Here is a 22,496-nt window from a genome sequence, read left to right as displayed (position 1 = left end):
GATCTATATGACAACGTTTTCCTATGCTTAGAGATTCTACAGTCAGATATGACTATTTCCATATTTGGCAGGATATTGGTTGCCATTCATGATGTGCTGATGGTAGGCACAGATGGCACGGATATGCCATGTACCTTTATCAACCTGTGATTTTCCTTATGATTTTCACTTAAGTAGGACAGGTTTAATGTTCAAACATACAGACCTGTGTCTGGTAGGAAAAAACACTGTACAGTACTATGTGAAGTCATCAGATTCATCACTAAGATAAGTTTTATTTTCACAGGCACACCCTTACCACCTTTGCTTGAACAGGTGGATTTACCCGTTATCTAAGAGCACTATAGATTACTTCTGGGGACATGTGTAAGGTCCTGGACAATGTGAGCAGTATAGGTCCTTGGAAAACCAGTGTGATTTGAAGTCCTCAAATGTATTCTAAAACTAGGATCTTTGGTCAAACAAGGAAAGTGCCACACCAACATAAAATTGCAGGCTGGGCCTCAAACATTGAGTAGATTTGGGTCGGTCAGTTTGCAACTGACCAACTCAATGTCTGTACTGAAAAGTGCTAGCCATTCATGGATTATATCTCTAAGATCTAATTTCCACAACTGAGTTATGAATTTTCAAGGAAATACAACCAAAACAAAAAAAGGCGGAAACCCTTTTAATCCCATTAACCGTGTTAACTAATTCCCATGGCCTGATTTCGCTAAATTGCATCTCAATCATTAAGGGATTAAAAACAACAACTGGATTGATACACATTCTAACAAACAAGTTACTTGACTCTTAAATATTTTAATCCTCTGGAATTATAAAAGATATAAAAGAGGACATTGACCAGTCCCACATCAATTGTCTATACTTCAATTTCTACTTTTGAACTCAGATATTTTTAGTTCAGTTGACAGACCATATTACTTAGCATCAAATATTTTACCTTTCTGTGTTCATTTTTAAGTAATACTGTACGTACAACCTTTTAAAATGAAATTGGTTAATTTGTTTTAGTTAATTTTTTAAAACCTGACTTGCCCTGGGGAAGGGGGTTCTAAACTTTGTTTTTCGGAGTCAGAGCCGCACACCCCTACACATAACAAAGTTGAGAACTTTAAACCAAATTTGACAAAAAGCAGACCCGAAACCAATTTTTAAAACATTTTGAGCAAATTTTGCTTTAAAAAAACCCCGAAAATTGGCACTTTTCAAGAAAATGTTGCAAAAGCACCCTTTCTTAAACCAAATTTTTATGAAATTGAGGGCCATCAATAAACCAAAATGGTGTAAAATATACCATGAGTCTAAACTAAATGGCTGAAATGGATATTATACCCTCATTTCCACTAAGAACCCCATCCCCCGATGACTTAGACCTAATTGGAATCAGTCAAATTTGTTGTGCTTATAGGACAATAGAGTAATTTTGAATTAATGTTGTAATTATGAAATAAAATCATCCATAGAGTTCCATGTTAAATGGACAGAGATAGGGTTTATTTCATTTCAATGTTTCCAACCATATGAGATCAAGAACAAACATACCTAGTATTGGCTTAGGGTTTTCAGGGACTGCCTTTTGAAAATCAGGTTAAGAGCTGTAAAATACTCTTCTGATTTCTTCAAGAAGAGCTTTAGAAGAGCTGTTTGCACTTGTGGCCATTAAAGCGTAAAGAATTTAACGAGTTATTAAGAGGAGCTATTAATCACTCTTGCAAATGCAACTTAAAAGGAGCTGTAGAAGAGCGATAGCTCTAGCTCCTCTCAAAAGGCAGTCCCTGGGTTTTAGAGATACAACCTGTTTCTAATGACAATTTGAGTGCATATCATCATGCACAGTAGCAGAAGACACTAACATCAAGACAGGATAAATTCTTATTATTGAATTCATCAAGATCATGACAAATGACACTTTGCTTGAATTCATTTGACCTGAAAAGGATGAAAATTGGGCCCGCCAAAGTTAATCTTAAACTGTACAACCAACAGTTGTTACTAATCTGTAACCTGATTAGGGATGGACCATTTATGTCTCAACTTAACAAGTTGTACAATATAGACAAAACCATACCACAGCTTTTGACTTGGAAGATTTAAGGAGAAGTAAAAAGGAGGGAAATAAATTTGAGGACCAAATATCCCTATATTTTGTCTCATTGGGAGTTGAGAGTGACATAGGTGTGTATTTCACTGGTACTAGTATTGACTCGCGTAAACTACAAAATCGTGCAGCGCATATTATATATAAATGTACACATTTGTCAGCGGCATGCTTTCAATGTAACCATGTAAAAGCACTGACGTCATTCTCAATTATTCCATATGAAACAAACCCATGCAGCTTGCTACCAAAATATAACAGGGCCAGGCATACAAACTGCACATAGATGATACAGTCTTTAACTATCGGCAGTTCCTGTTATGTTCCTAAACTATTTCAATTCCTTATCATGGCAGTAACTGTATCCATCTCCTACCTACAGAATTGAATCCAACCATCATCTTTATAATATGCATACTGATGATCGACATAATGCTCACCAAACAGCTCTCATGATAGTATCTGTTCTGCACCGCTCCAAGGGTGGTTTGTTGGGAGGTTCCCTATATGCCCCTCTCCCCCTCAAAACAGTACAAATTTGGCATTTTGTGAGGTTCAGTGTTGTGCCAGGATATGTCCCCTTGAAACACTATAGCAGACACTTGCAAGAATTGTGAACAATTCATGTAGGCTGTGCAAGACGAACACACTGGTAAAACCAAAGGAAAAGCCAGCTTTTCGGTGCTGGTACCTGGTTGCAATACTCACACTCTATGCTTTTCATTAACTTACCAAAGCGATAATTATAACCACCACCTACCTTTTTGTTAGATATACCATCAGTTTTAGAAGATCCTTATAATTCACATGGATACTAATGACATGGAGAATTATAGCCTTGCCTCAAGTTTTCTGGAGATCATCTGAAAGCAGCCCATTTTTGACTATTTACAGTGATCCATTTATCCTGTATTCTGCCAGCCTGGGCATGATTCTTCCATGCTACTAACATATCAGATTTTGCAACTATTCTGCAGGTATATAAGTAACAAACTGTTATCACCAACTTACCAAAGCAATGATTATATCCATCTCCTACATATCCTGGTCCACAATGGCATTCATAACCGTGGTCTTTATCCAAACAGATAGCATGTGGATGACACTGTGCCTGCCTAGTCCAACACTCATCTAAGAAAACAAGAAGAAAATTTCATATCATCATAAACTCAAGCAAAAATAGAATCCCTAGTCTCTTGCTATGACTTAATGTCTTATCCATCAAGTACACTCTGAGCTGCCCCAATAAGTTTGCAATCAGGGCAGATGAAAAACAAGGCCATTCAATAAATAAGTTCTGTTATGCATATATCTGTACCCAACATCAAGTTCTAAGGATTAACTTTAAATTAGCTGAAAGGAAAGGTTAAACTCAATCTAAAGAGTCTACTTGACTTTAATTTATACTTGTTTTAAACAACAAAGATAAAATCTTAATTTATGGAACTTATAAAACAAAATTAACTTTCATTCAATCACAAATAATGTGATCATTAAATTATTTCAAGATATAAACAGATTTTTTATAATTTATTATCTATAAAACATTCAAATCAATTAAAATTGTTTCAAACATCAAAAGCATAAGCTCTATTTATGTGATAAGGTAAACTTGTACTGACACAACGAAATTGTATCCACAACATTCAATGAATCGGCTATTCTTAAGGAAGTACCCAACCCTACAAATCATGTTGGCCATATCATATATTCATTGTTTCTTATGTGTGCAATATTGTCAAACATTCCCATCTGACAATGCACAGTTCACTTACCCCAATATGCTTAGTGCAGACGTATGGTGACCTTTGGAAATGAGTTGGTTAATAAACTCATACTTTACCAACTTGAGATGAATCCCCAATCAAATATGGAAGTTATTGAGCTATGTGAGTGTGTCAGTGGAAATGAGAGGTAGTTTGGGAGGTATTACTTAGAGAGCCCCAGCTTAGGCAACTAAACCCCTCTTAACTCAACTTAGATAGGTTTGTCATCATACTATAATTATAAAGGTATTCTTACTCGTTAAGGGCAGAGTAATGGGAGAGAACATGGACCTTTTCGAGCATCATTATTTTTTAATTGTATGTCCAAAGTATATAAAACTATACATTTTTGGAAAGGAAATGAGTCAAGGAATCCCATGGTGACGTCAGATTTGTTCAAAAATCTCGAGTTTTGAAAAAATCACAAAAATCACTTTTCTACCCCAAATTTGTTGTGACAACTTAAAAAAAATCCGCTCGAGTAAAAAATTTCAGTTAACTTTTCATGAAGAAGAGACATGAACTCAGGGAAGGTTTTTTATTTTTTGAAATTCGTCTCTTTTTCAAATATTGAAAAAAGTAGAAAAAAGCAATTTTGTCACTCTATTAAGCTAAAAATTGCACATAATGGTGTATATTTTTGTTTAAAACAAATACTTTGAAAAAATGAGAAAACCTTCCCTAGACTTTGAGGTACTCTAAACGATAGTGCAAAAAGTTTACCTTTTGCTTGCATATTTTTCGAGTTATCTTGTCACAAAAATCGTGTAATATTGTCAAAAGTGAACTATGAGAAATCGACGTTTTAGTAAAAAATGTCAAAATTATGCACAAAATGTCCTTATATTTTAAAACGGCAAAAGTTTCACGCTTGTAAAGGCTGTATCTGGTGCATGGTATAAATATGCATCTTTTTGCACCAATGAATTTATAATGTGTACTTTTAGTGCGCCAAAATTCAAAATAATTAAAAAATCTAAGTGGCGTTTTGACTGCAAATTTTGTTTTGTTTACACCAGCATTTGCCGACGTTAACAACATACCGAATGCGCCTTGACTGCGTTGGACATACGCGCAGAGTTGTGCCAGCGTCTCGCGACGCGAATCGCTGCCAGAATCACAAAATTTCGCATTCACGCATTTCTGACTCATTATTTCCCGCCAATTTACTAAGCTGTCTTGAGCCATGTGACTTTTTAGAGTTGAAAAGAGTGAAATAAATCAAGCAAAAATACGTGTAAATATTAAAAAGATGTAGTTTAACAGGTTCCAGTGAAAGAATACATCTTAGTGTTGACAAATATCAAGAAATCTCAAATTCGGGCGTGGACGAATGTGTCTTCCATTACTCTGGCCTTAAGTTGGTCTTACCTTGCACCTTTCTCAGGTTATATTTAAACCCACATGCACCTGACATGCTAAAATGTAGTGCAACATTGATTTTTCTAATAATGCTAATTTCTAAAATTGTAACTTATAAACTTTTTTCAGATTTTTTCATGTTCTCTTAACTTTCGTAAAAATGCTTCACACTTAAAAGAGTGTAAATCAACTCACATTAGAGTAGAAAAATAAGAGCATATGTTTCGTTCTAATATGTGACATGATCAAGAGGAATGACTCGGATGTCGCTAATATTGTTTTTGAGATACTGGTAAAAACCGTATTCAAATTCTTTTGTTTTATGGGTTTTTTCAGCCATTGATAAATTTTTCATAACTCGGTAACCAGATGTACAATTTTGATGGGGTTTGCATCAAAATGTAGCATTCATAAACTGCCGGAAAATGATGTAAAAATCTTCTAATGAAAATTGCCGACATGTGACTCATTCCCTTTGATCATGTCACATATGAAGTATTCCATATACTAGTACATCCCAAATGTGGTTCTAAATAGAGGATTTCTCTTGTCTTTTCTTATTTTTACTATACCATCATTTGGGAGCCACATAATCCATTTTCATCAAATCAATTAATATTGGTCTTTGTTAATTTGGCTGTTTTCTAATTATTGACAGTTTCATCTCTATTGTTATTTCTTTGATTACTTTTAAATTTGTTTGCATGTTTTTGTTTTATAATTAATGTTGTTTTTCTTCATCAGGAATGTTTGACAAACAATATTTATACCTGGAATTCATCAACAAAATGTCGAACAGTTGTTTAAATCACATACCGTAGAAACCCGTCTACAAGGAATAGTAGCGACTGTGATGATAGCATATTTCACGCTAGCGCCTCCACAATATTATATCATTATGGAATTTGAGCAAATCATTTACCGACACAAGCAGGTATACAATGTATTATTTTATCTTTATTTCAAGCATCTCACGAGCATAGCTCACTGGCAAGGCATAAGACTTTGGTTCTTTAGATCGGAAGATGGTGAGTTCGAGCCTCATCACGGTCACACAAACTTTTATAAACAAAATATTGTTCAAACTTTTCATTTATATTTTCTTGCATTTTCTAAAGACTCCTTTCGTGATCATTTTTTTTTTCTTTTTTAGTTTAATTTATTCTATTGTTTTTCTTTTATTGTTTCTTTTCTTTGTCTTTTTTTTCTTGTTTAATTTTATTTTTTCTTTGATTCATATAATATTGGCAGGATAAGGAGAGGAGGGAACTAAAGACCCATTCAGTGATTTGCTCATCCGGACGATCGTAAAAATCATCAAAATTCACCTTTGTCATTGTCATAGATGTGGTAACATAGTGGTTCAGCAGAAAACCGTGTGACACATAATATACATTTGGCTACATTTTATTATAAATACGAATTTATTAAACATGGTAACAAATATTCTCTAGCAGATCGGTTATACGATGGAACTGGTAGGCATAGGCCTATTATAAATTCGGGATATTAAATATCTTCCTGACGAGACAGATCTGCGCATGTGGTCAAAGACGATTCCTTACTAGCCACAGACCGTCCGCTGGAATTAGTTGAACATGTGTGCTGGCATGCCGTTGTGTGTGCATCGGGTGCGTGCGCTCATGCACCCTTCACCTGTGTACCCCTTTTCCACCCACACCGACTCCTGGAGCCGACTCACACCTGCATGCTGATGTTTTAATATGTGGCAATATCCATTTTTGCTTTATATGTGCAATATTTTTCATCTTTTATCTTGCATTATTTGAATTTAAATTTGTTGTTTATATATTTTGTATTTGTAATTTAGTAATATTTTGATGTCTTTAAATTTTGTAAATATTGCTCAATTTGGCCTTAGGGCCACGATGCTTTTTCTAATAAAATGAAATGAAATGAATGAAACATGAACCATTCGCTATGGCTGTTGGTCGGATCTCTCATCTCTCCACATCGATTGTGACCTATAATCCCCGACATTGCCCTTATGAATTCACGTCCTCCTGTTTTATTCAATACGCTGGCGAAGTTACGTAATAATCGGATTAACTACCATAGCAATAGGTGAAAACAATTTTTGAATATACCGCGTTATACACTGATACGTTCAGACAGTACCTCTTCATTGAACCATATCATGCTGCACCTGTAAGATTAGTACCTTTAAATAGACCAGTATTGTATTCAATCTATGATTGCAGACATACACAGTACAGGTGATGAGTGTAACCTGCGTGTAGCGCAGCGCGATATGTTCAAAATTGTTTTCACCTATTGCTATGGTAATTAATCCGATTAATTCAATCAGCGTATAATGGCTTAATAAATTCTGACCATCACTTGGCTTGTTGGATTCGTCTATACTACAAATCGCTGTCGGATTGACCCTAATAATCGCAATAACTACCATCAAGCAGATTGCACTAATCACCCGCGTATGTCACCAAACATAGATTGAATACCACTCTTTTCATAAATACTAATCTTACATGGCGAGTGATTAGCATTTCTTTGACAACTATGGTTCAATGCATAGGTGCCACGTGAACGATGAAGTGCAGGGCTATATATTCGAAATTGTATTCATCAATTGCTATGGTAGTTAATCCGATTAATTACGCCACATCGACAGCGAATAGCCTATGAGTATGGGTTCAAGTGGAACAAAAAATAGTGTATGTCCATTGCTAGCTATGGTAATTAATCATGTTAGTGTTTACATCACTACTTCGGTGAAGACAAGAGAAGTGTGCCTTCTCTACCAACGCATGTGATATAACAGGTGCAAGCGAAACAAAATTGAATGACCAGAATAGTTTCCTTTGTCAGATGAATTGATTGAAGTTTTTGAAGACACTCTATTCTTGATGGGACAATAGATTCAAATATGGAATAATTATTATTCCTCATCTATTTTTTTTTATTGAAAAAACTGCAATTGTGGCAACAGAACAATATTTATTTTGATTTCATTTCAAGTAGAAACAAAATCGTGCTTAAGCCAAAAACGCACCCTACCTCAAGAATTGGGATGGCACAAAGGTGCAACATAGGTTTTTATTGCAAAGACGAGGACAGACAAGTAGTTACAACACATCTGTCTAACTGTGGGTTTCGCTATTATTTAGAATAAATGCTTTTACTAGTTTCTATAAAACCACAAAATTACTAAAAAAACTATTAAAAAAACTAAAAAAAAAAAAAAAAAAATAAAAAAAAAACACCTAAAATTAAAAGTAGAAAGGTAGATTTGAAGAAAGATAAAAGAACATGTCAAAAGTTAAAATTAAACGAGAATGAAAAAACGGAACTGGTGCCCGGACCATGCTCTCTTCAGCATTCTTCAGTTCCAAAGTCTGACGCTCTATCAATTGAGCTATACGATCCTGATATACGAAATAGTCGTTATTATGTCAATACAATTGATTGGTGTTACAACATACTTAGATCGAATGCATAGCCACCCAGTGCCAGTATATATTTGCTCAAACTCCAAATACAAAAAGCAACCATTTTTATTGAGGGCGTTTCTTAGGTATATCCTTGCAGACGAGGTTTTACGGTATTAAATTAAACTTTTCACCATCATTAGAAAACACATTCAATTAACTCTGTAGCATACAATTATCTCTTCGGTTTTGTTATCCTTTGTATTTCATAATGTCATATTTAGGAACCACAGCTTAAACATGTGTTCATATTTTAAGAATTTGTTTCCTGTTGTTCCAATAGTTAGTCAAAATAATTCTCTGATGTTAATCCTTTTATGTAATATGCCACAAGTAATATTATTCTGTTAGTGTCAGCATATAGAATAGACGTCATAATACAAAAACATGTTACATAATACCTCTTCCTCTCTCTCCCTGCCCTAATATGAGTATGCCATCCCATCCTGTCCCATCCCTTCCTGTCTCTGGTAAGACAAATGTTTCACCTTAGCAAAGCAAAAGAGGGGAACTTGAACCAGGTTCCCATGCTTTTTTCTATGAAGTGTACTGTTAGACTAGTATTAAAACAGAGCCTTCCAAATAGGATTTGAAAACCACAACTTTCTACTGAAATTTCTGGGAAGGGTATCAATTTGTTTGTCTCATTTCATTAGGGACAGGAAACCTTCCAACAAATAATTTTAGGTTAATTTATATGATAAACAAACAAAAACAGCCACAAATGAACAACGCCCTTGCTCATCTCTGATAGGAAATACACTTATACTAATGTGGGTTGTGGTTCGTAAGTTTAAGTCAAAAGTACATCAACTATACGAAAGAGTATCTCATGACCATTTTTGCACCATTTATTCATTCAAGCGATTGGTGATAACCATCAAATAAATAAGCGTGTTATTGGCTCTGAGTGAATTCTCCCACAAAAAGATTAATCACGACTCAATTCTGTTATTTTTTGTGCGTAGATTATGACGTATAATTACACATCAAGTGAAGATAATTCACATCCTTGTTAATCCCGCAGTTACCCGGCAAGTTTATCAACGACATTCAGAATTGTTTATTTTGATGTCATTTACAGTTTGGTTTATGATGACTAATCATTTATGAACATTATCTTTATATCTGCTTCTGTCCATATTCTGACAGATTCATTCAATTTACAAAGTACATGTACACAGATTGGTGCCATCAAAATTATTCATTTCAAGACCATTTTTGTCAGTTATATATCATGCACTCAAAATATTTAGATCTCTCTATGATAGGTACATGTACAAGATTATGAAGTTCTTTATTATAGGGAGTGCCTTCTTAGAGATTTTGCCTTGATGCTATACCCTCACATCTGACAACTGGTGACCATTTCTACATGCTGCACTCCTCCTCATCCACTCCTCTTTCCCTCATTCATTTTGTCCTAGGTGCTAGTTTCTTGGCTTGTATAGATTCCTGCTCATTCTATTATCTTATCACATGGTATTTTGGCTCAATCTCATAGTAAGGACATCCGTAGTCTGTAGTCCTAACAGACTTAATGAGCACATAGCGCAACACTCTCAGAACATTGGATAAAAAATGAATGGGCAGAAAACAGTTGGTTAAAAAATGCCCAACAATGGTTAAGATTCTTGAAGTTGGGCAAAATAACTGACTTCAGCAGCCACAGTGCTAATTAGGTCTAATACCGTAGTAAAGTTAATTAGCATGAGTCTAGATGAGAGAGAAGAATATTCAATGAGGGATGAGCAAAAACCAACTCATTAAGTTTGCCTTACTTGGATCATACAGTCTTAATTTATGATTGGAAATATTACCAAAAAATAATCAATCTTGTTGCACAGTAGCTCTCAATAAATCAGCATTAGAACTCTACAACAGGTGTTGCAACTGCGTACAGCAGAACAAGAAAGAAGCGTTTTGTGCCAGCTAAGTAAAAACTGTATCACCAGAAGCTTTATGAAATCTTCATGGGTGTTTAAATACATATACAGGGGATTTCCCCTGAGTTGAAGTGGCAATTATCAAGAGTATATTCCGTCTTATATAATATCCTTTACTGTTCGTTGCTAGCCATTCATTCTTTCATTCAATCAACAACTGATGGCATGGTAGGATAGCAGGCTCCTGCATCACACCAAAAATAACTGTCAGTGAAATTACCATAATGGCTAAACAGTTAAGATTATGGTATTTGCAGAACACTGTGATATCCCAGGGCACTGTCATATTTTAATCATAATAACTATATTCCAGAATTTCCAGTAAATACTTTCTACCACTTTCAGTTATTTTTTAATCGCTTTTAATATCAGCATATACATAGCTCCTAAAAATGTATTCTTGCAACATTTCTTGTTTATAAACATAGTGAATGTTGTGTACAATTATTGATTAATTTTTAAATTATAGCCCTTTTCTTGTTTTGCATTTTCATGTTGCTCTTCAAATAAGTGAAAAATGTAAGCCATTTTGATGGAAATGAAAATAAATATGTTGAACTGAAAAAATTTAAAGAGGTTACCTGCCCAACTGCCTCTTACTGTCTATACCTAAAGGAAAGGGCCTGTCCAGTAAACTTAATAGCCTTGGAAAGACATCAGGGATATCCACTTTTATTTTGGTCAGTCAATTTTCTAATGGTCAGAAGCTTGTCCTTGATAGGCTATTTTAACTTTAAAGGGGTACTACACCCCTGTGGTAAATTTGTGACTACTTTTGCATTTTTCTCAAAAAATAATAATACACTGGTAACAAAAGTTATGTATATTATTGGGGCAAGGAATCCAATTACTACACTGAAATTTCAGTGGCTCAAGAAAAGCGGTTCAGTATATATGATAGGAAATGAGGTACATCCTAGCGGTACCTTATTTCTTATCATAAATAACGAACCGCTTGTCTTGGGTCACTGAGTACAGTGTAGTGTAGTAATTGGATTTCTTGCCCCTGTAATATACATAACTTTTGTTACCACAGTTTTATTAGTTTTTGAGAAAAATGCAAAAAATATACACAAATTTATCGAGGGGTGTAGTACCCCCTTAAGGACACATGCTTCAAATGGCCTGAAATTTAAATATTGCAGTGACAATGAAAAATGTTCCATAGGAAAATTGTCAAAAATGGCTTGCCCCCCCATCAGACCGGTGCCCCCAATCATGGTCGGTGCCCCCAATATGATGACCCACACTACGCCACTGCTTAGGCAAATAAGAATTTGCTGCTTTTACTCTTTTGTATTACATTTTTTTCTTATCACATTTTTACTTTTACATTAAGAGAGTGTTATCAGCGCCCATGTATATTACTAGGAAGTTCTCTGAGAAAATTCAGGAAACCATATAGAATTGATGTACTTCCTGGATCATTTCAGATTAAACTTGACCTATTTTGGGGGCAAATTAGCATGATTATTGCAAGGGTTTTATCAGCTCAAGTGCAAGGTCATCCCTAAGAAATTCAGGGAACCAAATTGTCCATATCCTTACCAAACCCTATAGGCATGTTCATGATAATGTTATCATGATGAGTTTTTATTATCACGATCACGATAATGGAATGACAGTCAGCGATATTTTGATGATAATGTGTCTTCAAAAATATGAAATTTGCCACATTTAAAGTGAATGGTCTGCCAAATTTGCCTGTTTTAAACATCACAGATCAGCAGCCATTGCAGCTTTTATACTGTAGATTTTGCGCATTATGTGTAAATGCAATGAGACTTTTGAACTGGATACAAATACACATATTTTGAGCAAAACTTAACATAAAGAGTTCATAAAAGAACTTTTTTCACATTTTTAAATGAAAAAAAATGGTTAAATAAAGGGTTTTGAAGCTGACGACATATCATCATTATTTGATTTTGATTTATATTATCGAGTGCTGTAGCCTGAGCGCCATCATATTGTATATGATGAGGAATAACATAATGGGAAACCTCACTGATATGCTCTCAGTATCCTTGTTTAGTAAAAACTCATTAAAAATTAAGTTAGATTTACATTATCTGTGTTAATGTTATTAAATACTGCCTTACCCTACAACCTTGGTTCCCCGATATCATGACTGTGACATTCACATTGGTTTTTCTTGCTTACCATGCGATAATTTCTAAGCAAACAGTAACTGTTTAGTAAATATAGTAGTGAAATTTGAATTTGAAATTTTGCTGCATGCAATATTCATACCAATCAACTAAAACTCCCATTGCCAAAAATATTTTAATGCGTAGGAGTCTGAAACATCCGGTACCATACAGAATGTGGTAATGACGGCACCCAGTAAACCAAAACCCAGGCCAAAACCCAATGTTCGAATCCTAAGATTCCTTAATCCCACATTTCAAATCACCCACATGTGGTTATGAGATTCGTAATTTTGTTTCCTTGGTAATGACGGCACCCAGTAAACCAAAACCCAGGCCAAAACCCAATGTTCGGATCCTAAGAATCCTTAATCCCACATCTCAAATCACCCACACGTGGTTATGAAGTTCGTAATTCGTTTCCTTCACAAGAAGCCCAAAACCTCATCAATACCCATGTCCACCTGACATATTCAATAGCACGCCCATATACAATGATTATAGGAGACCAGAGCATTTGTTATGCATCTAAATTTACAAGGAATGTCCTTGCAAGGAATTTAGTACTTATGATACAATCTAGTGTTCTAGCAATAGTAAAGGATGTATGCAGGGTTGCCAAAAGATTTCAGCCCGAATCGCGTCAAATAATTGAAAAGTCGCCCAATTTTTCTCTTTACCATTGATTTCTATGGGGCAGGAAACTATCGGAAGTCGCGGGAGCCAATGTTGAAAAGTCGCCCAAATTTTTTCTTAACCATTGGTTTCTATGGGACAGGAAATTGTCAAAAGTCGCGGGGAAAATCTTCAAAAGTCGCCCAATTGGGCTACTAAATTGTGGGTTTGGCAACCCTGGATGTATGACATAATTTTAGCGGTATTGCTTTTAATAGTATGGTAGGTATTTCAGGGAATGTAACATCATCAAGCACTTGTTGGATTGATCATATTAATAATAATCAAAACAATACGTTACCAGGCAACAAACCAAACTATCTATCAATGATGAACTTTGTTATTTTAACATATGTGACATGATCAAGGGGAATGAGTCGGATGTCTATGTCGCTAATATTGTTTTTGAGATATTGTCAAAAACAGTGTTCAAATTCTTTTGTTTTCTACTGTTTTCAGCCATTGTTAAATTGTTCATAACTCAGTAATGTCCGATTCTGATGGGGTTTGCATCACAATGAAGTATTTGTAAACTGCAAGAAAATGATGTAAAAAACTTCTGATTGAAAATTGCCGACATGCGACTCATTCCCCTTGATCATGTCACATATTTCCAGTTTTGTTACAGACAGGGGATGGGACAGAGATGAAACTAGGACAGATTATACTCTGTTCAACCGATAAAAGGTAAAAATATTTGATTTTTGTTGCTGCCCAAAAATCAAGTTCCAATTATAGCCTGTAAATGCCCATAAGTGTGCACCTGCCACACATTATGAAAGCGCACTAGCATATAGGTGCTGGCCCCATTTGAGGAAAATATTATAGTTAATGAATAAGCTCACTTGTTGGGTCCCCCTTCTATGACACACCCAAAAAAAGTGTTAACTTATGAAAGAAAGAAAAGATGTTAACTTAAGCTTGCCAGCTTCTTATATGAAAAATGTAAATATTTCAAGAATATTTCACAACATTATAAGCTTACTAAAAGTTACATTCAAAGGTTAAATTTCATTCTGTCTTAAAGACCAGGTACAGTTTTCCTATCAGAAGCTTTCAAACTTGATTGAGTAAGCTTCTTTTTGACCCTGGGTGTACACTGTAGTAGGCGAGGCTAGGGAAATCTTCACAGCTACAATGTGTAATGTACTACCACATAATCTTGTTTTGTTTTCATGCGTCATTATATCCAACAAAATGAATACTAGATTACGGGGGAAGTAGGTCATGATTTAATATAACTTGTTGTAACAATTGGCATAATCTTTATGTCATCGTATAAGCTGTCTTGATGCATTATTTGGATGCATTCCCACAGATCTCAAGTTCATGCAATTACTGTTGTATAACCGTATTGTTCTGTTAATATCTTCCAATCATCAACAGGAAAACAAGTAAATTCATCTGTGGCAACTTGATTCACAAATCCTGCAAATAGGATCCTCACATTGGTGATTATTAATTATTTTTAAGCTTTTTCAAATCCTGTAGAACACTTTGCCAACTTCTCAAGGAAGTCTTCCAGTATGGTAAAACAAACTTAAATGTACAAATGATATTTACTTGATATCATTGATAATATAATGATGATATGTTGTTATTTGCACAAAATCACAACTGGATTAAAAATTTCAATGAACGTATTGGGAAATTCTTTGTTTTTTATTGTTTTTCAGAATCTCAGAATTTTATGACATTACAGCCCTTTGTGGTGCATGGTCACATATCTGTCATTTTATATGCAGTTGCTTACCACACCAGGCATGTCAGTGTCACTGTGCTTCTGGTTGCCCGATGTCAAATTTTGGTTGCCCTGGCTGCTGGACAAGTGATTCTACGAGCCCTGCCACTGCCAAATTTGATTAGATTCCCAATCCGTCTCAAATTGACACTATTTGAGATACATTTGACATGGCTTCTGGTTAAATTTGACTAGAAATTGTGCAAGACCTTACTAAGAATTTAGTCAAATTTGTCTGTTTGAGAGTGTGGGAAATGCCCTAATTTCTAGCTAAGTTCATTAAATTTCCAAACTAGCTTTTTATTCCTGTCTAAAACCAGATAGTTACATGATAATTACCATGTCAGCATGAAGGAAAAATCGCACATTTGGTATTTTATACCCAACACACATTGAGTACATTACTAATAACAAATTATTTCTATTCCTCCTTGTTGGCAGATTATCATGTTGTATGTGGTGAAAAATGAAGCAACAGAGTACCTAATTTCCCCACATATCACGCAATGTATCAAATAGTTCATACAATATCTAGGGCCTCATCTAAATTTATACAAAAACTGAACATTTTTCAAGTTTGATTCATATCATCTTCAATGTCACACAGGTTATTGAATCTAAACATCTTTTCCTCTCAAACGATTCACAAATTAACTACTCAATCTTGAATCTGACGTGTCATTTTATGAATCCTTTTTGGTTATTCAAAGTCCTTTACCTTCTCCTCACTGCTTTAATAAATTAAGCATTTGATTCTTAACTGTGACATGATTTGTTACTTTCTTATATTTCCTTTATAAATATCTATAGTTGGTGATTGACTTAATGTGATTTCGGTACAATGATAGTTCAGTCCGATTGTCAAGTCGGGATACGATAGTCATACCTTTTTGGATTTTTTTTTTTGGCAAACTTAGCATTCCCCATCAAAGTGTTATGTGTAATCTGGACTATGTTAACTGTATCATACTTTTGAGTCCTGAACCACAATCAAATTGATCACCATGTAAAGTCTATGGCATTTACTATCATTCTAAAAGGTTCAAATTCAGTTAACAAGGAGTTAATGTAACCAATTCACTAGGAAAAACTCAGAAACCTCAATATGTGTATAAAAAATGGCACTAAAAATCAAATGGGGACAAAATCAAAACTATATCTTTCAAAATTTTTAAACAGGGGTGTGAGAAGCCTCAGACAAAAAAAAAAAAAAGAGGAAAATTACTAAAATAGCTGAAAAACAACATAAAATTAGGGTAAATATGCCAAATATGGGCTGATAATAAAAAGAAAACACATAAATGTTGGCAATAAAAATAGCTGAAATTAGCTAAAAAGCTGAACTCTCACAACCCTGTTTTAAACACATCAAAAATTGAACTCTCCATCAGCAAAAATCAAAATGAGTTAAAAATTATCATCATATGTGACCAGGGGACTGTTTCACAAAGACTTACTTACGATTGTGAAATGCCCCCCTCATCTGATCCACTCAAGCCAAATTATAACATTGAGTTATTACCATTACTAACTTGCAGTACCTACATCTACCAACATTGAAGTCCCTGGCATACTCTGTTGCAAAGCTGTGGACCATTGTATGCCCACTGTCTTATATATTTCATGGTTTTTACTCCCTATTTTTGATTAATGCACATCCACCTTCTTATCCTGCATGAGGTTATCTTCAAAACTCCCATTGTAACATTGTACAAATTGCATGCGCATGGGATGCAACATAAAGATGAGTAAGCAAAACTCTCCTAATTAGCCACACTAATGAGCTCCTTACTACCTGGCTAAACAGGTGGTCATGTGTCTGGTTAACTTGTGGCTTGCGGGATGTAAACACCTTATAACATATTGATAAAATCAAGGTCTAGGGCACCTGGTTACTGTCATGATGATAATGATGACCTATTATAGATAAATTATTTTATTGGCTTACTACCCCAGTCCCATCACCATGTTCACTCTCAAAACTGTTGGATCCATATGTTGTGGAAAACTTCATGGAAGAGCAATTAAAACTACAGATGTTTGTGAATTTCTTTCATCACAATTTACAATTAAAAAGGGTATTTGTTGTTCAGAAATGGTCTTGGTAATAAGGATGAGCATGGTAAGTCAGTTTTTAATATTGCATTTTCTTTCAAGAGTGTAATTATGTTTTGTTTTTCTTTTGCAATAAAAACAGGTGTTTTTGTTTGTGTACCTGATAGTTCGTAGGACCAAGTGTCCTACTAAAAAACTTACAAGCACATTCAGTCATATTGAGTCTTAATATTTTTTCCCACAAATTAATTTTGTTGAGACCCTATACGCATTTGTTGCTTTTTAATTCTTTTATCAAATATGATACAATAATCTGGATCCTGATCATTTTCAAAAATTTGTTATTTTCCTCAAATGTTCAATTTTTCCCACTTTGTCTTATGCTTATTATATTAGTTGATTTGCTGTCAAAATAGTAACATTTAAAAAAATCCATTATAACATAATTTTGGAATGCCACTTTAATATTGGTTAAGTCTGCTTCTCTGGACAATCTCATCAATTGTCCTCCAAATGTATCTCAATAGGGCTCACATTACTTCAAACACTAGTATCTTGATAAGCTTTGGTATTAATGTCAGCCTTCTAGTAAGGCTTAGAATGTTTATTTTTAGTGGGGATATTGAGCCTTCCTCACATGGGTTAATGCCCAGTTTGATTATTGGAAAATATCATGTTGTGGTCAAGACAGAAAATTATTTCTTCCTCTTGAGCAACTTTAGACAATAATATTTCCTGATCATATCATATTCAATCTGCATTACAGTGTGATTTAGTACATGTGCAAGGAAAACTTCAGTTCTAAATTCAGTCATAATTTCTTCTTAAATACTCAGTAAAAGTTTTCTGTACATGCGTTTAGTAGATGTATCAAAGCATTGTCAACTTTGGTGCAAATGCAACCAGACTGCATAAGTTCAAATGTAATAGTATTGAACAATGTCATACTGATACTGATATAACAATGATTAGAATGTTAAAATATTAGACTCCTGCAGTCTACGTAAAATTCACCTAAAAATACCCATTTTGTCAAAGTGGCATGATCTAAAATTTATCCACAATTTTCATTTAATATAATTGGAGACATCATTAAAAAAGACTAGTTTGCATCTGACGTCAACTATTAAAAACTCCTAAGTTATGAGTTGCTGTGAAAAGCAAGTTTCTCAATGTGGTGAAACAGCATGTCTTATGGTTAATTTTGCACCTACAAACCATCTCAAAGTTATATCTTAGTAATAGGAAACTTTCTTCAAGTTCCCGAAGGCAAAAAGTCACCAGTGCCTAGAATGCTTTTTGCCTTGTAAATATGCAGTATTTTTTAACCATTTTCTGTGATTTCTTTTTTCCTGATGAAGGCACCAGATGAATCGACCTTCCTTTTATGCGCTACTAACCAAACAAGGGTTGTGGGGAATTTGATTGACAGTGACGTCAGACGCAAACTAGTCTTTTTTAATTTGATCTTCGATTCTTCGATTATACAATCCAACATGGTTGCATACTAATTGTCACATAAATACTTTGAAATTTCTGACAAGTTAGTGCTGTATTTTTCCTCAATTTGGATGGGAGAACCTCTTACTTCATGATGACCACTGAACAAAGCACCCAAACAAGCTAACCATTCAGTCTAATTATACATGAGCCACTGTTAATCACTATCTATACATTTAGACATCCTTAGCTCTATATTCCCTGATGGTGTACCTAAAATAGCAGACTATACCTTACTGATTGGCATGTTATACAGGTGTCATACAGGCTCTCACTATGACCTCATATCACCTCACACACAACTACACAGTTCTTAAAATTGTGTATTTGCAACTGTGCTTATAGTATCATCCTGTATATTTGGGTATGAGTTATGACACCTCAATATAGTTTGGTTCTGTAAGTTACCATACATGTCAAAGAAAACTAAACTGTGCTCTCTGGGAATGAGGGTATCTTGTGGTTATTGGGTGGTGCACTATCTTCTGTCAAATATCATAAATATTCTAGCTAATTTATAAAATTTTGTGACTTTTGAAGTGTAAAATTAATTGTATCCTGTTATGATGGTTATGTCATTGGTTAGATAGCAGAGTTAACTCCTTCAGAGAGGACTTAACGTTGCTTAAAATTGCATTTTACTCATGTTTGCACTTTGTCTTTTACCTTCGATTCCTGTGGGAGGAGGTTTTTGGATTTTGGTTAGGTTCCCAGACTCCTAGATGAATGCATACTGAACTTAACGAGTAAATGGGGGACAAGTTGTAGCTACTTGTCACTACAAATCCCAGAAATGTGTCGCATTTCCTAATTAGAATGATGATTTCTTATTCAAAATCAAGCCTAGAATTTAAACAAAATTCTGGGCAAGATGCTGATAGTACTGCAAAATAGACCGATTTTGTGAATTTACCACAGAGTGGACCTTGTTACCTCTGCTGTCTGCATGTTGTGCACAAGGCCCCCAAGTCCACTATTTGAAATCCTAGCTGGTATAAATCCAATAAGCGAGCTCACAAATAAAACTGTTATTTTTCATAAAATTGAATTGAAATCGAATTGAATTCAAAACAAATTTAGAAAAAGTAAGAAATTGTGTTCATTCATTTTTTAAGAGGGCTGCAATGGCTCAATTTCGCACTTCCTGTCCTCTATACAGGGAAAATCACTTGCAGCACCCCTTGTATATTAAAGCATCCATGAGAAGCCAATTGAGAGTAAACTTTGTCATATGCAAAGTGGGAAATAACACTATATTTTCATAGTGAAGATTTAGTGCTTCCTCCCGCCTCCTCCTCCAAGCAAACAATTATATGGCAATCCATTCAATGCTCAACATTGTTAAAGGGGATTGTGAGCGGTAAACACTGGATGAGAAGAACATCATGGTTAGGGTTAGAGTTCGGGTTAGAGGAGGTCATGGTTAGGTTTAGGGACCTCGAGTCCTTCTCATCACCACGATCCAATGCTTACTAGCGCGAGCAACGATCTGTAAAACGTATTTATAAAGTGTTCCAACATTTTCATGCATGATAGCAGGTCAACTTCAAGACTGTATGACATAGAGAGTAGCCTAAAGATGGCTCCTCTGCGCGTCTTCCCAATATTTGTCTTCTGTTATATTTCCATTACTTTTGCCATTAACATCCTATTTAAGCATGTAAAGAAGTATTCTAATGAAATATGGTTACTTCCATTTATTATAAAGAAAATAGTTGTGCTGGCACCTGTCCAGATGGGACTATTATGCAAGTTGTTGATATCCAAATGTTGATTTGATCTGGCACCTGGATTGATTGAATTTCATTACAAAATGTGTTACTTGGGCGATAGGCAAGGGGCATGCAAAATCAGGTTTATACTTTTGAATATTTGCCAATAGCTTCAACAAGAGAGCAAATAATGTACTATTATTTGCAGGTTATCCATTAGGGAATAAGTGTATACCTGTTTATTGTTTCACTAATTGGGTATCTGGTCAACTTTTTTAAGTAATGCCAATCAATGCTTATAAGGACATAAGGCAAAACAATAAGAGGTTTGTCTTAGAAGACTGTGCATGAGGGGTCCAATGGGGTGGAATATCACTCTTTTTCCATAGCTCTGAGCACTATTCCTGCATTGCAATCAGAGGAACTACATTTCCATGGGATAGCTTTGAGCACTATTTGACTGCATCGCACTCAGAGGAACTACTATACTATACTATACTATACTATGCAGGCACTTTTATAGCGCTCTTACAAAGAAAACCATGTATCACAGCGCTTTACAAAAGAAAATAAAGAAGAAAAAAAAAACATACAAGAACAAACAACAAATCAAATATCAAATAAATGAGTCTTTAGATTAGACCGGAAGCTTGCCAGCGTTGGAGAGTGGCGGATATGGCGAGGTAGTTTGTTCCAAAGAAAAGGTCCTGCTACAGAGAAGGCTTTATCACCAGTTAGAGTGCGTGTATGCGGAACAATGAGAAGCCTGGTGTCCTGGGCAGAGCGTAATCCACTTCTACTGGGAATGTAAGGCTGAATGAGTTCAGTGATGTATGATGGAGATGTTGTTGAGTCCATGAAACATTTGTAGACAATGGTTAACAGCTTGAAATGGATGCGACTAGGTATTGGTAACCAGTGGAGTTCGCGAAGGAGAGGTGTGGCATGATCATACTTTTTTGCCTTGAAGATGAGCTTGGCAGCACGGTTCTGTAGACGTTGGAGTCTGTTTGAGTCTTTCGATGTAATACCATAAAGCAGGGAGTTGGCATAATCAAGCCTAGATGTTATAATGGCTCGAACTGCATCTTGACAGGCAGCTTGGTCTAGAAACATTCGGATACGCGCTAAGTTGCGGAGGTGGAAGCTTATTGAACTGCATATCGAAGAGACCTGGTTTGACATTGATAGCGTGTTGTCAAACACAACACCAAGGTTCTTTATGGTAGTAGATGGAACAATAACATCAGATCCGATATTCAGCCTCACCTCTGATATATAGTGCTCGAATCGTGGGCTGGATATGACAAAGAACTCAGTTTTGTTTCATTTAATTGAAGCATGTTGCGGTCCATCCAAAGTTTGATATCCATGATGCAATTAGTGAGAGTGCTCAGTGCATTGTCCAGTTCAGATTTATTGCGTGGACTGAATGGAATGTTAAGTTGTATGTCGTCGGCATAGAAGTGGTATTTTACATCGTTATGAACGCTGATGATGTTTGCAATGGGATGAGTGTAAAACGAGAATGACTGTGGGCCAATTACAGAGCCTTGTGGCAGGCCGAAGTTCAAAGTTTGCGAATCAGATAGTACACGGCAACCTTCACTCTGTTTGTGCGATTACTCAGGTATGAATTAAACCAGTCACAAACAGTACCACAAATACCAAAAACACTAGTCAACCTGTTTAACAGAACATCATGATCAATGGTGTCAAAAGCCGCCGACAGGTCGAGCAACACCAGGAAGACAGCCTGTTGATTGTCAATATAACTCATGATGTCACTCTTGACTCTCAGCAAGGCTGTCTCCGTGCTATGGCCCTGCACCAGTACGTTCTGTATAAGAATTGTTTTACTTGATTGCTATTCAACAAATGTTAATATCCTACATTGAGGGATGTTCAACCTACCATTTCTTTTCCCCTCTGCCCCTCACCAACTGCCAGTCAGAGATTAGCCCCAACTTAAGGCCCTAGCAGGCTTGTAGCAGACTTAGACACCAGCCTGAATG

At 35.4% G+C, this 22,496-nt stretch overlaps 1 protein-coding gene across 1 annotated transcript in view; it reads right to left on the bottom strand.

The window, feature by feature from the left end:
- LOC140158423 (low-density lipoprotein receptor-related protein 6-like) overlaps window positions 1-22,496 on the bottom strand; it is a 162,208-nt gene that overhangs the window by 60,523 nt on the left and 79,189 nt on the right. The window contains 1 exon segment of the mRNA XM_072181513.1: window positions 3,116-3,235. Within this exon segment, the coding sequence (XP_072037614.1) occupies window positions 3,116-3,235 (120 nt within the window).

This window comes from Amphiura filiformis, chromosome 8 (assembly GCF_039555335.1).
Source record: "Amphiura filiformis chromosome 8, Afil_fr2py, whole genome shotgun sequence".
Lineage (NCBI taxonomy): Eukaryota > Metazoa > Echinodermata > Ophiuroidea > Amphilepidida > Amphiuridae > Amphiura > Amphiura filiformis.
This window is presented reverse-complemented; position numbering and strand designations above follow the sequence as displayed.